The sequence below is a fragment of the Anomaloglossus baeobatrachus genome, chromosome 1 (genome assembly GCF_048569485.1).
Source record: "Anomaloglossus baeobatrachus isolate aAnoBae1 chromosome 1, aAnoBae1.hap1, whole genome shotgun sequence".
NCBI lineage: Eukaryota > Metazoa > Chordata > Amphibia > Anura > Aromobatidae > Anomaloglossus > Anomaloglossus baeobatrachus.
In genome coordinates this window covers 110,906,280-110,924,130 of record NC_134353.1, presented here as the reverse complement: position 1 = coordinate 110,924,130, position 17,851 = coordinate 110,906,280, and the positions used below count along the sequence as shown (strand labels likewise).

General features: G+C 45.5%; 1 protein-coding gene across 1 annotated transcript in view; it reads right to left on the bottom strand.

The window, feature by feature from the left end:
- Positions 1–892: 892 nt before the first annotated feature.
- Positions 893–17,851, bottom strand: part of NWD2 (NACHT and WD repeat domain containing 2) — a 339,135-nt gene continuing 322,176 nt past the window's right edge. The window contains exons 6-7 of the mRNA XM_075346953.1: positions 12,291–12,880; positions 893–6,443 (exon numbers count right to left, since the gene is read on the bottom strand). Coding sequence (XP_075203068.1) covers positions 2,511–6,443; positions 12,291–12,880 — 4,523 coding nt within the window. The 3' untranslated portion in view covers positions 893–2,510. The remainder of the gene's footprint in view (positions 6,444–12,290; positions 12,881–17,851) is intronic.

Below are 17,851 nucleotides of genomic sequence, written 5' to 3'. Positions count from 1 at the left end.
GCTGTAACTGCTTGTGTGGCCGCTCATTTACTTCCGGGGACACTTATTATCCTTCATTGCATATCCACTGCTTTCCCACCACCATTTGTGATTGGTTGCAGTCAGATGGGCCCCCATGCTGAGTGACTTTGCGTTTGATGCTTCCAATGACAGACCCGATCTGCGAGTGTATATCGTACAGTAAAAATAAATAAATAAAATGAGACCCCCCCATTACTAATCTGTAAGTGAAAGTAAATAAACACAAACACTGAAAAAAATCCTTTATTTGAAATAAAATACAAGAAACACCCTCTTTCACCACTTTATTAACACCCAAAATACCTCTGCAGGTCTGACGTGATCCACATGAGGTTCCATGACGATTCCAGCTCTGCTACATCTAAAGCTCACAGCAAGTGCCATTGGACATGACTGATCGCTGTGAGCTTTAGGTAGAGACTGAATGAGCCACATGATCAGTGGTGATGGCAATCAGGTAAGTTGTTGTTACAGCTGGAAGTTCCCACAGCCCCCCACCTGTGTCCACAGGTAACCTGACCTCAGTAAAGTCAGTGACCTCACCCCAGGTGGGGTTACTGAGTTTAATAAAGTATCCTGAGGTCAGGTTACCTGCGGTCACAGGCGGAGGGCTGTGAGAACCTCCAGCTGTGCCCACAAATCACCTGAGTGACATCACCACTGATCGCAAGGCTTACTCAATCTCTGCCCAAAGCTCAAAGTGGGTAGTCATGTTCTACGGTGCACGCTGTGAATTCAGATGTAGCAGAGCTGGAATCATTATGGGACCTCGTGTAGATTACGTCGGACCTACAGGGGTGTTTTGGGGGTTAATAAAGTGGTGAAAGAGGGTGTTTTTTTGTATTTTATTTCAAATAAAGCATTTTTTCGATATTTGTGTTTATTTACTTAATGGGTGGTCTTATAGACCCTCCCCATCACTAATCTAGGGCTTAGTGGTAGTTGTGAGCTGCAATTAACCCCTTATTACCCCAATTGCCACTCCACCAGGGAAATTGAGAAGAGTTGGGTAAAGTTCTGCGACTGTCGCATCTAATTGATGCGGCAATCTTGGGCGGCCAAATAACCATGGGTCTCCCTAGCCTGAGAATACCAGCCCCAGTTGTCAACTTTATCATGGCTGGGTAACAGAATTGGGGGTCACCGCATGCTGTTTTTTTAAAGTTAATTTAAATAATTGAAGAAAAACAAAAAACCACATGCAGTTCTTGCTATTTTGATACACAGCCAAGATAAGCACACGGCTGAGGGCTGTAGCCATAGACTTTATCTGTTCTGGGTATCATAATGTGGGGGGACTCTACACCAAATATTTTATTTATTTATTTTTATACCACGATAAATGCACATAGCATCTATGATTGGAAGCAGTCCGTTGACAGTTAGTTTGGGTGAGCTTCTGATTGCAACCAATAACAGACGTTGATGGGCGGGGAAAGCAGTGCATATGCATGAAGGTAAATGAGTATCCCCGGAAGTGAATGAGCAGCTGCAGGAGCAGTTACAGCTGTGCCGGAGCCTCGGCAAGTATAGTAGCGTGCTTGCTCCAATCCCTTGTACCAACATTTTTACTCTCTGGATTCTGGTTCCCATAGATTTATATGAGGACAGGCATCTGGCTGGAATCACGAACTAAGAGCAAAGGTATTGGGGGAAATTTGAGAAAGTAAAACCCGTAGTCCAATCACAACCTATGCATTGACAGAAATATTTCTGCGTTACCCCTTGTTCTACCCTTCCCCCCCAAAAAAAATACTAAAAATAAATTCAGAAACTATTGTTTTTTTTTTAGAAAAGATTTGACCACAATGTTTAAGTGAGGCTTCTGGTGGAGTATACCTCCTTAATCCAGCAAGTATTGGAGCAATCCATGTGTAACGCAGAACCACATGCAGGTAATCTATAGGACTATAGATTTGGCCAGGTCTATGGGTCTTATTGTTTAATTTTGGGCTACAGAAAAAAGTGAAGAGCAATATATAAATCTATGTATTATTTATAGTCCTGTTTTACATCATTTGATGTATTTTGATATTTTGTTATCTAGTAGATTGGGTACGTTTTATATTATTTTTTATCTACTACATTGGGTACACTGGTTGATATTTTTTCTCTATGGCTGCCAATCGCACCACTATGATGTGATTTTTCATTTTGTATAGTACCATAGTATGTATCTAATACTCAGTGGGCAACAATAGACTATTTCTATTATAGAGCAAAGAATGTCCGCACCCTAAGATCAACATATGGTAGTAATCATCTTACAAGGAAAAAAAACCTTGATCTGACCATTACTTTAGTTTTTTCTTCCGTAATTTTCTTCTTTTATACTTCAAGTCATTTAGAATTACAGTAATGGATACAATTTTGCTATCTTTTTAGTGATGCTTTCATCATTAGGGGAATGTAACTTTTATCCCCAACAGAATGTTGAATTTTAGGACTAATTTGTAAACATTTTTAAAGATATTACTCATACGATGGCCTCAGTTGTTCGCGGCAAAGCTCTGTCCCCTGCAGTCAATGGCCGAACACATTTTCTCATAGCAAAAGTTATGTTTTTTGGTTGGTGTTGACTCTGTTACTTCACCAGTTTCGGACACTGTGATAGGGCTATCTCTTGCAAACACTTCGGTGGATTCCCTCCACAAGCAGTCAGGTGCCATTTTATAGATATGGTTATTGCATTTTGGTCTATGAAAGTGTGTTTTGTTATTGAAAATTTGTCGGCTATTGGAAGTGGCAATTTTAATTTTTAATGTTGCATCCACCCGGTCAACCACTGTGTAAGTGCCAATGCTCCCGTCATCAAACCCTACAACAATATTGAGGTGTCTTTGTGAGAGTGCAAGAAAGGTTGGAGATTTATACAATGTACAAGCACCAATACTTCTCCCATCTGCAAGTCTCATCACTATTAAACTTGACATAGAATTATCATCATCATCTTCACCATTTTGGAAGCAAATGTAGACAAGATAACGACCATCGCAAGACAAGTTCTGCTTCCATATTATTCCTGATGCATGTACAACTCTGAGTTTTCCAGTGTGAAGATCTAAAACATTGAATTTTTCATCTCCATGGGTAATAATCCCAAGCTTTCCATTGGGAGAGATTTCAAAATCATTAAGATTTTTTAAGAAGTTACATGGTAGCTGGACTCTTCTGCTAATGGCTTCCTCGGCAAGGCTCCAGATGCTCACTGTCTCAGTAGATGTCATAAATACAACAAACTCAGGACAGTCTGGAATTAACTTGAAGTTGACGATGGTTGATCCATCATCACAGCAGTACTTTTTCGTTATGCTTCCTGTCCATAGGCTTACAGCCAAAAGTTTGTTCTTGGTCATTCCAATCAAAAAAGTATTTGCAGTAGTTATAAGTGCATTCTTTAAGGCAGCTAGGATATTACATACTTTATGGCCAGTTGCGAGCCTCCATACTCTGGATGCATTTTGCTCGCATAAAGACACTACAAATTGATCATTATGTGTAATTAAGAGTTCTGATATTCTTTGACCACTAATCCGGAAAAGATTTTCCCCGGTGCCGGTATGCCAAACATATTGATTAGATTTGTCATCGGTGGTGACCATCAGTTCTCCTGTGGCTGTGAGTACACCATTTTCTACAGTACCCTCATGCTTAAAGGCTGATTCAATGAAGCCAGTGTTAAAATTCCATTTTTGAACATATTCAGAACCATCAATTGAGTAGATGAAGTCCCCTCTTCCCGATAATAATACTGTGTGGACCGCTCTTCCAGTTTTATCAATATTGGACATGGCGGTTAAGATGTCAATGTCCCAGATAGAAAGCACTCCACTGATGGACAGTGATAAAAGTAAGTTATGATGACTAGATTTCACTAATTTCACTATACTCCCTGAGATCTCTTGTAAACTTGCCATGCATTGTCCGGTGTCTCTTCTCCAAACAAATATAGATGAGGTATTTTCCATGGAAGCAATAATACAGTCACAGTTCCGGGACAGAACAGCTGATATAAATCGCTCATTGCGTTTTGCCCTAAACTTTTCAGAAACTTTCCACATACGGGTATCTAGAAGTTCAATGCTTAATGCTTTACAGATTAAAAGTGCACTTTGATCTTCAGACAGCTCAGTGCTGATAACGTCACTGTCTCCCTTTGTACAATCAAACTCTTCCATCAGTTGGGGATTGGTTATTTCCTCTATATTCCAAACAGAAAGGCTCCCTTCATTGTCGATCATAACCACTTCTTGGCTCGTATCAAGAACGACTATATATTTCACAAACCCGCCAGAAAACTCGGAGGTTACGGTTGACAACTTTTCGCCAGTGCCTAAGTGAAAAATTGTGGTGGTATTGAGGTATTGGCCACAAAATGCATATAGACCATCTGAAGAACACTGGATGCACGTTACTTCATACCAGCAATGGAAATTATAAAGTGGCCACCCATAAAGTAAATCTATAACATTAACGTTTTTACTTGCTTCTAACCAGGCTAGTGCATGTGTATGAGATAGCGTGAAGCCATTGATTAGGTTTGGCCCACCTCCTACACTTTTGGAACCTTTAACTTCTACTTCAGAGAGAAGGCAAGAATTTAGGTTGTCGTAAATTAACAAGGTATTTTTTGCTGTGGATACAACAAGATATTTTTCATCTGCTGTAAGCTTCATTCCCATAACGACAAACTGGGTAGTGGTTATTTGTCTTAAAAGTTGCCTCGACTCAACATCCCAAGTACTGATTGTGCCATTCTCAAGTGCAGAAATGATTATATTTGGGCTGTATGTAGGAAGGACCTCTGTTACATGCAACGAACTAGATGACAGAGTAAGTCTTTCTGGGGTGTATGTCACATCCATCGATGAGTGCAGTGGGACAATCGAACAATATTTAGGCCCGTCTTTGTCACATTCTATAAGAAGGTTTCTAAACTTAGGCAAAGAACTCACAACTGGAAGAAGAATTTGTTGCAGTTCAGCAGAAAGTGACCCTGGATTTTTCAGAACCTTGTTTTTTATGCTTTGAAGAGTACTTGCGAGAAATTTCAGCTCTTTTTCCTGTGAGTAATTATATGCAATTTCAATGTCACTTAAAGCCCTATCATATTGTCCAATTTTGATCATTGTATAGAGCCAGCTAAAATTCATTGTAATCCCAGACATTATTTCATCTGTCATTCCACATCTTGTTAAATGATGTAGTAGCTCTGTCATTTTCCTGTGATTTACAAAAAAAATATCAGGCTGTAGAGGATTACACTGAAATGCCCATGGCTGCTCAGGAGACTGCCTGTCAAATTCATTTTCATCATTGTAGTGTATTTCATCGCAACGTAATCCCCTGTGTTCATTCGGAATGCAATTTTCAAAATAGTAAGGCTCATTGTAGAATGGCTTTTTCCTGCCTCCTGACCATGCACCGAGGAAGTATTCGGCCATATTCACATGCATTTCTTGCAAGTCATCATCATTGCTTAGATACAACTTTTGGGCAATTAGGTGAAGATGTCTATTAGACCAAACCAAAAGGTTACAATTTCTTATGTGTCGTTCAACTAAATATCCTGCAAGATCTTCTTTAATTTGTGCAATGATCAGGTATGGTATCCTTAATGGATTGAGTGTTTTCCTATTTGCTAGTAACTCGTTCATGACATTATTATCAAGAGCCAGAATATCTTCTAGTTCCACCTCGCTGAGTCCTGTTTTAGCCATTGTAATATATCCTAGTGCTCTTGAGACCAACCTCAGTCCACACTTGTTTTCCAGAGAGCAAAATAACTGCTCTATGTTCTCATGAACCGTGACACAAAGAGTCGATTCATCAACATCCTTATGGGACCTCCAATTTCTCACCTCTCGAAATGTCAAGTTGACAAACATTGGTAGAGTACACCTAGAAAATGCTTCGTTAACGTAGATCTGTTGCCCCGATGTTACTTTTCTTTTAACTCTCAATAGCTGATGTTTAAGTATTTGGCTGCACATTTTCCTATCTCGTGTAATGAGTTCTATGTAGTTGTCCTCGTTGTTTATAAGGCACCGTAGTTTTTGGAGGATTCCATGCTTTTTTGGCAGTGTTGACAATATTATACGAACTGTGCGTGGAAGATGAATTGGGAGCCACCAAAGCTTCCTGGCGTCATCACCTTCTGTAAGTTGTTCAAGGCTGTCTAACACAAGAACGAGGGGCTTGTGATAAGAAGACTCATTCAGCAAATTTAAAAAGAGCTCTCGCAGATCTACAATCTTTTTAGGAATGCTCTGCAGTAAACATCTGTAATTGACGGCTAGCTGCTCACAAAGGCTTTGAAGCAGACAGCTTAATTCAGAGCTCATTTCTGTGGATCCGAGAAATCTTACAATGACCACAGGATTAGATTCTGGTCCCATTTCTTCCTGAAGCCATGAAGATACCTAAAACACATAAATAATTTTATCAACTCAGATAAGGAAATGGTAATTACAGCTATAAATGGCATAAAAGTTAGGATTCATGAAACTATGGTCATATGAAATGATTGCATTAGACTGTTTAATAATATTCAATAATACATTATGTTCTGTATTTATTAGGGTATGTGCCCATGATCTAGACTTTCTACTTTCAGAACGCAGCAAATACTGATCGTGGGCATGTACCCTTAGGGGTACTTTGCACACTACGACATCGCAGCTGCGATGTCGGTGGGGTCAAATCGAAAGTGACGCACATCCGGCCTCGCTGTCGATATCGTAGTGTGTAAATCCTTTTTGATACGATTAACGAGCGCAAAAGCGTCGTAATCGTATCATCGGTGTAGTGTCCGACATTTTCATAATTTCGCTGCAGCGATGTTGTTCCTCATTCCTGCGGCAGCACACATCGATGTGTGAGAAGCCGCAGGAGCGAGGAACATCAGCTTACCTGCGTCACCGCGGCTATGCGGAAGGACGGAGCTGAGCGGGATGTTTACGTCCCGCTCATCTCCGCCCCTTCGCTTCTATTGACCGCCTGCCGTGTGATGTCGCTGTGATGCCGCACAACCCGCCCCCTTAGGAAGGAGGCGGGTCGCCGGCCAGTGCGACATTGCAGGGCAGGTAAGTCCATGTGAAGCTGCCGTAGCGATAATGTTCGCTACGGCAGCTATCACAAGATATCGCTGCTGCGACGGGGTCGGGGACTATCGCGCTCGGCATCGCAAGCATCGGCTTGCGATGTCGTAGTGTGCAAAGTATACCCCTTAGCTTTCTCTAAATACTTTATGAATTAGTTTTATTAAATACCTATAGTTTAGCAATGTCAAGAAGGAAGAAAACATCCAGCGGACAATAGGCGAGGATAAGTATAAAAATCTGCCTTTATTAAACCATTAAAAAGCTGCCACTGCAGTATTGGCACCCCCAGAGCACACAGGATGAACAATCCAATGAAGTTACATCTTATTCATATTTTGTTGAAACGCATCGGATCGTTCATACTTTGTGTTCTGTGTGTGCCAATACCGCAATGGCAGCTTTTTAATGGTTTAATAAAGATGTATTTTTTTTAAATATCCTCGCGTATTGTCCGCTGGATATTTTCTTCCTTCTTGAAGTTTCTGCAGCCCGGACCAGGTTTTTTCCATGCGGACAGCGTGATACACTCTGGACCTCCTAAACGTGGTGAGCTCGATCTGTATGTTTATTTTGCATAGTTTATCAATAGTTAATATGATATGAAATATAAAAAGAAATGATCAACAGATGACATTAGTATATACCCATCAGTACCTTAACTCAATAGATAATGTTGAAATTTACCTTTTAGATACCTTAAATTGAAAAAAAACCCCTTGATGATCTAAGCTATAAAGGAGGAGTGAAATAGAAAACAGGGTTGGTTACATTTGAGGGTAATACTCAAAATATTGAAAAGAATCTGTTAACAGAATTTCACACCCCAAACTATTTATGTGGACATGTACTGTATCTCTTTTAGGCTATGTGCGCACTGGGAAATGGAATTTTCTCAAGAAAATTCCGCAGGTATTCAAAGATTACCGCACCCGCGGTAAAAAACCGCGGCAAACCGCACCCGAAAACCGCATGCGGTTTGCCGCGGTTTCACCGCGGTATTGTTCGAGGTATTGCCGCGGTTTTGCCGCGTGCGCGTTGGGATGTGCTTTATTGCATTCAATGCAATAAAGCACATTAAAAAAAAAAAAAAAAAAAGTCATTTAATTCTGAGATAGTAGATAGATAGACAGAAGAATAGATAGAGGGATAGATAGATAGACAGAAGAATAGATAGAGGGATAGATAGATAGACAGATAGATAGAGGGATAGATAGATAGATAGATAGATAGATAGAGGACAGATCGCTACATTTCCCACGGTCGGCAGTGAGTTCACATTACCGGCCGTGGGAAATGACCGGTAATTACCTCTGCTGTCTGCTGCATTCATTCAGCGCTGTGTCTGTGACAGTCACGGCTGGATGTAAGCAGCGCAGGACGTCGGAGCTGTGGATTACGCCGGAGCTTTGGTGCGGGAGGGGTTAATAAAATGGTGAACGAGGCTTGTTTGTTTTATTTAAAATAAAGGATTTTTCTGTGTGTGTGTGTTTTATTCACTTTACTTACGGGTTGATCATGTCAGCTGTTACATAGACGCTGCCATGATCAAGCCTGGAGTTAATGGCGGTGATCCACCACCATTAACCCCTTGTATTACCTTGCTGCCACTACTACACGGCAGCAAGAAGAGCCGGGGACACGCCGGTGCTGCCGCATAATGCATGCGACAGTCCCGGGGCAGCTGCGGCTGATATTCTCGGCTGCGGGAGGAGGGAGGGAGGCGGGGGACATTAACCCTGCCCCTCTCCCTCCCCAGCCTGAGAATACCGGGCCGCCGCTGTGTGCTTACCTCGGCTGGAAGGTAAAAATACAGCGGAGCCCACGTTCTTTGTTTTCTATATTTCCGTTTTCTTTCTATGTGTGTTCTATGTGTCTGTGTCTATGTCTGTGATGTCTGTGTGTGTCTGTGATGTGTGTGTTTACTCTCTGCACGGCTTCCTCTTCCTGTAATGACATCACTTCCCTGCAAAACCGCAGACAGGCGATGTACATTACCGGAGGTAAACCGCGAAATACCGCAGGGAATAACGCAGGAAAACGCAGTGAACCGCACAGAATTTGCTTCCTGCGTTATTCCCTGCGGGATTTCACGATTAACATTGGTGTCAATGGAGTGAAAAACAAAACATGCAGCTGTCAAATTCCACCCAGTGCGCAAAGGATTTTTTTCTCCATAGGATTTGCTGGTGATTCACTGCAGAGATGTTATGAACATTTTCTGCAGCGAAACATGCAGCAAATCCGCGGCAAAATCCGGTAAGTGCGCACAGGGCCTTATAGACAAGTCCTGCATTACTTTTACATGGTCAGTCTGTTCCTGCGTTACTGAGAAATCAGCGTTTGAAATTATATGAAGAGCTGAAGCCTCTGTTACTCCAGCTCTATTTTGCACCCAGCCCTGCCTTCTCCTGCTTGACTGATGGCTCCTTTGCCTGAAATCACACTGCTTAAAGACTGTAAGGAGGGCTTTGCACGTTGCGACATCGCAAGCCGATGCTGCGATGTCGCACGCGATAGTCCCCGCCCCCGTCGCAGGTACGATATCTTGTGATAGCTGGCGTAGCGAAAATTATCACTATGCCAGCTTCACATGCACTCACCTGCCCTGCGACCGTCGCTCTGGCTGGCGACCCGCCTGCTTCCTAAGGGAGCGAGTCGTGCGGCGTCATAGCGACGTCACACGGCAGGCGGCCAATAGCGGCGGAGGGGCGGAGATGAGCAGGATGTAAACATCCCGCCCACCTCCTTCCTTCCGTATAGCCGCCGGCGGCAGGTAAGGTGATGTTCCTCGCTCCTGCGGCGTAACACACAGCGATGTGTGCTGCCGCAGGAACGAGGAACAGCATCGTACCTGTCGCGGCACCGGCATTATGGAAAAGTCGGAGCCTGCACCGATGATACGATAACGACGCTTTTGCGCTCGTTAATCGTATCATCTAGAATTTACACACAACTGTGTCGAAAGTGACGCCGGATGTGCGTCACTTTTGATTTGACCCCACCGACATCGCACGTGTGATGTTGCAACGTGCAAAGCCACCCTTAGTCCAACAGCAGGAGGCAGTGTTTGGTGGGGAACAGAGCTGGAGTGACAGAGGCTTCAGATCTAGAGCCTCATTTGCATATCAATTTGAATGTGAATTTCTCAGTAATGGAGGATTAGACTGGCAATGTAAAGGTATTGCTGGATTATTCTTTGAAAGAACTACATGCTCATGTAAATAATTTGAGGATTAACTCCTGTTGACAGATTCTCTTTAAGTTATCCATTGGGAAAACAGGAATCGGGTTCTGCAGAACGTGTCTTGAATAGAAAAGTGGTATATGCTGGACCTCATATCATGGAAAGCATGGTGGACAGCCAGCCAACTGTGGATATTAAATATCTGCCGATCAGCTGTCATTTAATGTCCTGTATTATCAGGCTGACCAGAATTCTACTTGCATAGAACTTACACTGTACGCATAGAATATCACTGCTATCGGCAGCACATCGCCTGTTTACACAAGACGATGTGCTGTCGAAAAGGATGATTTTAATGCTGGCAAAAACAATCTAAACCCTGGACAGATGAGGGTTTGCTTGTTCCTTGTGTGATTTCTGTCAAATTGATAATTAGTGAACAAGCTTTTAACAAAGCCCTAGTCCCAGTTATTGGCTCCTCTAAATGATCGTTTAGAGATTGGCACTGCTGCCTTGGACTTTTTATAGGTATTTCATAATTTTTTAAGGTAGATATCTCTTCAACATGCAGCCCCTGACTAACAGCTAATTATGCAGGGGGAGCATCTGCAAGGGAGGACATTGTATGACATCTGAGTCTGCAGAACAGGAGTACCACTATGATGTTCATATGGCCTAATATAAAGGGGTTGTCTTCATGTGACAACCCCCTTAAAGGGAAATTGTCAGCACGTTTTTGCTACCTCATCTGAGAGCAGCATGATGTAGGCAAGTAGATGCTGAATCCAACAGTGTATCACTTAGATCACCGGCTGCAGCTGTTTTGACACAATCTGAATATTTGGCTTTCGCCATGTAGCAGAGTCCAGAGAGCTGTTCCTGGCAACACCAGGCTCTCTATAGAGATTGTAGATTAACTGTGAGGTGTCAATCACAGCAGGGGGCGTATCAGACTGAGTTTTTAGTCCTGTAATGATAAGGGTTCTGCTGCTTAAACAAACATAGCAAAGAAACAAAAGATCGGGCTGTGACAAGACAGCCATCTGTGAACTTACTATGTTAACCCTTGCATTATGCTGGCTTCAGCTTACATAGCAAAAACCTGCTGACAGATTCCCTTTAAATTAGCACTAGATAGTAATTACTTCATCTCATGGGATCTGCAAAAAATCTCACACTATCTCACGCAATGGTTTCAGTAAAAAAACATACAAGATAAATTTGATTTATCCTGCTACTGATCAATGTTAGCTTTGTAAAATGTGCCAATATCATATTAAATTCACGTAGATCCATGGCCATTTTTAGCACAAAATGCATAATATTATGCAAAGTAAAAAGTAACAACCCAATTAATAAAGAAAAAAACTATATAAATGTGTTATGACATAGGAGCCTGTGATTCATAAACTAATTTTCAGTAGTCTGGTCTTTGATAAACAGATTGTGCACAGTAAATATTCTGCGGATGGTAAGATGGGGAACATCTGCTAAAATGTGCTAAGTGTACTAAAAAAGATTGTCCCATCTGTCTATCAAACTGTAAAGATAACCTAGATCCATCAGAAACAAACTCAGAGCAAAAGAAGTAGAAACACTGAAAATTCACTCATATTTGTCATTTTAAAGGGGTTGTCCACTACTTTTACATTGGTGGCCTATCCTTAGAATCCTTAGGTCATCAATGTCTTATTGGCATTCAGATCAATGGGAGGTGGATGTACAGTACCCGGCCGCGGCCTCTATCGGAAGACGGAACAGCTCCAGAACTGAGCATTCAGGCTGCCTGCTGCCGGGACCGAGAACAGCTGATCGGTGGGGGTGTGGAGTGTTGGACCCCGGCCGATCAGACATTGGTGACCTATCCTAAGGATAGCCCATCAATATAAAAGTAGGAGAAACCTCTAAGTTTTAATTACATTCTACATTTTTTTGTCCCATGAAAAACTCGAACGTGAATCCAACTGGTAACATCTCATTACCTTTTTTGCTACTTCTGCTAGGAGGAGGGTTTTTCCAGTGCAAGGTCCACCATATACTACTAGCGGGTTGATATGGCCTGATTTGGAACGCTGTATGTATTTATGAACAAGGCTTAGCGCTTCACATCTGTATTCATAAAATGAAGAGTTGGTTCTACACAAAGACAAATGTTGAAGGATTTCATCGTAAAGGAGATCTGTCTCGGTTTCAAAGCTCTGTTGTACGGTGGCCTGGATTATATCAATCATGTCTTCATAAAACTGCTTACAAAGTCCCTCCACATAATGGTTCTCCACTTCTTCAGAGTAGCCCAGTTTCATGTCACAATGTGTCACCGAGGTGTAAACCCGTAGATTGGACGATGCAACGATCATTGGAATAAATTCATCCCTGAGCTTTACCATCTTCTCAAGGGCCTCTGTGTCTCGAACAGGCTTGCCTTCTACTGTTGCCACATCGGTATATTTGGACATTTCAGGTATTTTCACATGTTTTTCAATATTGGAAATTTTCCGAATATAGCAAACACATTTCTTTAAAAATGCTGCTGTTTGTTTTCCTAAAGCGAAGTCAAACTCATCTTCCAAGGCTAGAAAAGACAAAAAAAAAGTTCAGTAAATAATGTGAAATTAACACTGATGGCTAACGTCAGGTCCCTTACTCAACATTATGAAATTATTTTTGCTGTATTTGGTGCACTTTTCTGAAAAGATTCTTCTTGCATTGTTAAAGTGAATATACTAAGAAATTAATATAAGGCTGCGTGCCCACGATCAGCCTTCACAGTGTTTTGAACGCAGCATGTTTCAGCAGCATCCAAAACGCTGCGACATATAGTACAAGCACAGTGGATGGGATTTCTAGAAATCCCATGCCCACTGTGCGTGTACTGCCCGCAACGTAAACTGACCTGCGGTGTGGCTTTCCGAGATGCAAGCATGTCAATTTATTGCTGTTGAGCCACAAGCGTTCTCCGCATGGAGAACAGAAGAGAGAGTCCGCAACTGCCCGAGCCCGGATCGTGGGCAAAGCAGCTGCGGTCTTCTGGGGGTCCTGATCATGGGAATGTACCCTAAGATCAATTTCCTCATAATTAAGCAATGGTGACGCTCTAAACTAGCAATATTCTAGATATTTTAACAACAAAAACAACATTACGGTCAATTATTGGTGGATATTCTATAGTCCCTTTAAAACACCCCCCCAAAAACTCCACACAAAAATGCTACATCTTGAGATATCAACTTAAGTAAATCTAAAATCATTAAATTACATAATATAGGCAATCGTTGGAATCTAAACTAAATAGATTCTGTTAGAATGGAGCCAGGATAAAAAAAAAAGTTAATCTCACGTGACCTCTACGGCCACCCCACTGCTCGCTGCCCGCCATCCATTTCTCTTCTCTCTACCATTGCGCGCCAAATGTCTCTTCACTATAGACCAAAACTTGCGGCCGCATCCAGTCCTCAGGGGTTACTGCACATCATAAGGTTACAATGTCAATGTCGTAACCATATGACACTCAGTGACCCTGGACGTGGCCGGACATCTTGGAAATGCAGTGCACTATGGCAGAGAAAAGAGAACCAAACAGTGATTAGTGGGGTGGCCGGGGAGGTGAATATTAGTCTTTTTTATAACCGTTACCCGCTGCTCATCTCCTGCCCTCCCTGGCAGCTCCTCTTCTTTTTGCCATTGTGTGTCACATTTCCGGTCTCTATACTATAGTCTAGGATTTCCGGCCACATCCAGGCAGAGCTCACTGTGCGGATAACAATGTGACCTGATGCCATGCAGGAAGCTCCGGCCTGGAGGGGGCCAGAACAGAAATCTTGAAATATAGTTTAGAAGCCAGAGATATGGTGCATGATGGTGGAAAGAAGACAACCAGCCAACGGCCATAGAGTTGAATGGTTAGGTTAATATTATTTTTTTCTTTTGAACATCCAAAGTTCATAACTATGGGTCAATTCTTAGTCAGATTTTCATAACTTGGGGCCTATCGGTAGTTAAATAAACATAAAAAAAATAAATATACTATTAGAAATCTGACGTCGTTTGCCACATTTATTATTATACTAGAAGGTGGACCGATTCTAACGTATCGGGTAGTCTAGAATGTGTATGTAGGTTAGCAGGCCGTCGTACGCTGGTAACAATGGTAAACAATCGGGTAACTAAGCATAGCGCTTTCCATAATTACTTGATTGTGTACCATGGTTACCAGCATACGCTGGCTCCAGCACACATGTGTTGGGAGCCGTGGTAAGCTGGTAACCATGGTACACATTCGGGTAAGTAAGCAAAGCGCTTTCCATAGTTACAGGATTGTGTACCATGGCTACCAGCGTACGTCGGTAAGCTGGTAACTATGGTACACATTGGGTAACTATGCAAAGCGACAGTGCTGGTTAATTTTGTGCTTGTTGGTCTCCTGCTGTGCAGCACGCATTAGCGTGTTTGACAGCAGGAGACCAACGATCTGAATGGGCAGGGAGCCGGGGTAAGCTAGTAATCATGGTACACATCGGGTAACTATGCAAAGCGGTTTCCATAGTTACCGGATGTGTACACTGGTTAACAGCGTACGCCGGCTCCGGCACACGTGTGCCGGGAGCCGGGGTAAGCTAGTAACCATGGTACACATCGGGTAACTATTCAAAGCGACAGTGCTGGTTAATTTTTTGTTTGTTGGTCTCCTGCTGTGCAGCCCGCATCGGCGTGTTTGACAGCGGGAGAGCAACGATCATAATGGGCAGGGAGCCGGCATACGCTGGTAACCAAGGTACACAATCGGGTAACTAAGCAAAGTGATTTCCATGGTTACCCGATGTGTACCATGTTTACCAGCGTACGCCGGCTCCGGCACGATCCCAGCAACACAACGGTATGTCTCGGCTGGGTTGCCGGTGTGGGCTTCCGGGGGTGCAGCAGTGACCTGGGAGTTGAGGCTCCGTGTGCGTTCGGGGAATGCGTGCAGGGGGCGGGGCCAGGCCGAATGTCTAATGCGTGCGGGGGGGCAGGGCCTGGCCGAGCGGCTAATCCGTGCGGGGGCCGGGCTCGGGTAACTATGAAAAGCGGTTTCCATAGTTACCCAATGTGTACCATGGTTACCAGCCTACGCCGGCTCCGGCACACGTGTGCCGGGAGCCGGGGTAAGCTAGTGGTTTCACACATTCGGCCTTTTCTCCACTTTGTCTTGCTGGTGTCGGCTCCCGGGGGTGCAGCACTCACCTGGGAGTCGGGGCTCCGTGTGGGTTCGGGAAATGCGTGCGGGGGCGGGGCCAGGCCGATTTTAAAATGCGTGAGGGGGCGGGGCCTGGCCGAGCGGCCAATCCTTGCCGAGCGGCATATCCATGCGGGGGGGTGGGGCCAGGCCGAGCCCAGCGGCCAATGCGACGGTTGTCACTGTAATGACGTCATTTTGGTGACAGACAGACAGAATAAGGCAATCTATATATATAATTGCCTTATTCTGTATGTCTGTCATGCTCCAAAATTGTGTCACGGTGACATTGTGTCACCATGACATGTCCTTACGGTGACACAAAGCTGATTGGCCGCTGGGTTCGCCATGGCCCTGCCCCCCCACACGGATTGGCCTCTCGCCCCGGCTGCGCCCCCACACGGATTGGCCAGCCGCTCGCCCAGGCTCTGCCCCCTCCACAGATTGGCCTCTCGCCCCGGCACCCTGCAGGCATTGGCAACTCGCCCACGCCACGCCCCGCCCCCTCACGCAATAGACTTTAGCTCTCGCCCCCCCCCCCCGCATTGCCGAACTGACACGGTCACGGAGCCACGAATCCCAGGTGAGTACTGTACTCCCCCCCCCTTCCCCCCTCACCAACGGGAGCCCACATCAGCGTACGCCGCCGCCGTATGCTGGTGCCACGCCACGCCCCGCCCCCCTCACGCAATAGACGTTAGCTCTCGCCCCCCCCCCCCCCCGCATTGCCCAAACTGACACGGTCACGGAGCCACGAATCCCAGGTGAGTACTGTACTCCCCCCCCCTTTCCCCCCTCACCAACGGGAGCCCACATCAGCGTACGCCGCCGTATGCTGGTGTGGGCTCCCGTGCGAGCGGGGGACGTGTTGCGCTGGTAACCATGCTTGCATAGTTACCAGTAAATCAAAGTCCTGCAGCGGCGGGACTTCCACACGCACAAACATAACAGCACACACACACGCATCATCAGATCATCACTCACATCAGATCGCACTCACTCTCACAAACACCTCACACACACCTCACACACACATCGCATCCACACACTCACAGCATCCGGCGATATCGCTTGCTTCTCGGCCTCGATACTGTGCTGTGAGCTTCCAGGACCTGCCGGAGGATCACATGGCCAGAAGCATGTGATATCTCCCGGATGTTGTGACTGTGAGCGCGTATGTGCGATATCGTCAGTGTCTGTGTGTGTGAGTGTATGCGATCGGGTGTGTGTGAGTGTATGCGATCGGGTGTGTGAGTGTCGGCAGAGGAGCACGGCGTGCTGGAGGAGGCTGGGAGCAGAGAGGCTGATCATGGGGGAGGCTGGAAGGAGAGAGGCTGATGCTGGTGGAGGCTGATGCTTGGGGAGGCTGATGCTGGGGGAGACTGGGAGCGGAAGGCTGATGCTGAGGGAGGCTGGGAGGGGGAGGCTGGGAGGAAGGAGGCTGGGAGGAGAGAGGCTGATCCTGGGGAAGGCTGGGAAAGGGAGGCTGATGCTGAGGGAGGCTGGAAGGAGAGAGGCTGATGCTGGGGGAGGCTGGAAGGAGAGAGGCTGAGGCTGGGAGGAGAGAGGCTGATGCTGGGGAAGGCTGATGCTGAGGGAGGCTGGGAGGGGAAAGCTGATGCTGGGGAAGGCTGGGAGGACGGAGGCTGGGAGGAGAGAGGCTGATCCTGGGGAAGGCTGGGAGAGGGAGGCTGATGCTGGAGGAGGCTGGAAGGAGAGAGGCTGATGCTGGCGGAGGCTGATGCTGGGGGAGGCTGGAAGGAGAGAGTCTGATGCTGGTGGAGGCTGATGCTTGGGGAGGCTGGGAGAGGGAGGCTGATGCTGAGGGAGGCTGGGAGAGGTAGGCTGAGAGAAGAGAGGCTGATGCTGGGGGAGGCTGATGCTGGGGGAGGCTGGTAGAGGGAGGCTGATGCTGGGGGAGGGTGGGAGGAGGGAGGCTGGGAGGAGAGAGGCTGATGCTGGGGAAGGCTGGGAAGAGAGAGGCTGATGCTGGGAGGAGAGAGGCTGATGCTAGGATGAGAGAGGCTGATGCTGGGAGGAGAGAGGCTGATGCTGGGGGCAGAGAAGCTGATGCTGGGGGCAGAGAAGCTGATGCTGAGGGCAGAGAGGCTGATGCTGGTGCAGCATGGGGGATGGAGCACGATGGGGGGGTGCGCAGCATCGGGGATGGAGCATGATGGGGGGGTGCGCAGCATCGGGGATGGAGCACGATGGGGAGTTCACAGCATGGGGGATGGAGCACGTTTGGGAGTGCGCAGCATGGCGGGTGGAGCACGTTTGGGAGTGCGCAGCATGGGAGATGGAGCACGATGGGGGGTGCGCAGCATAGGG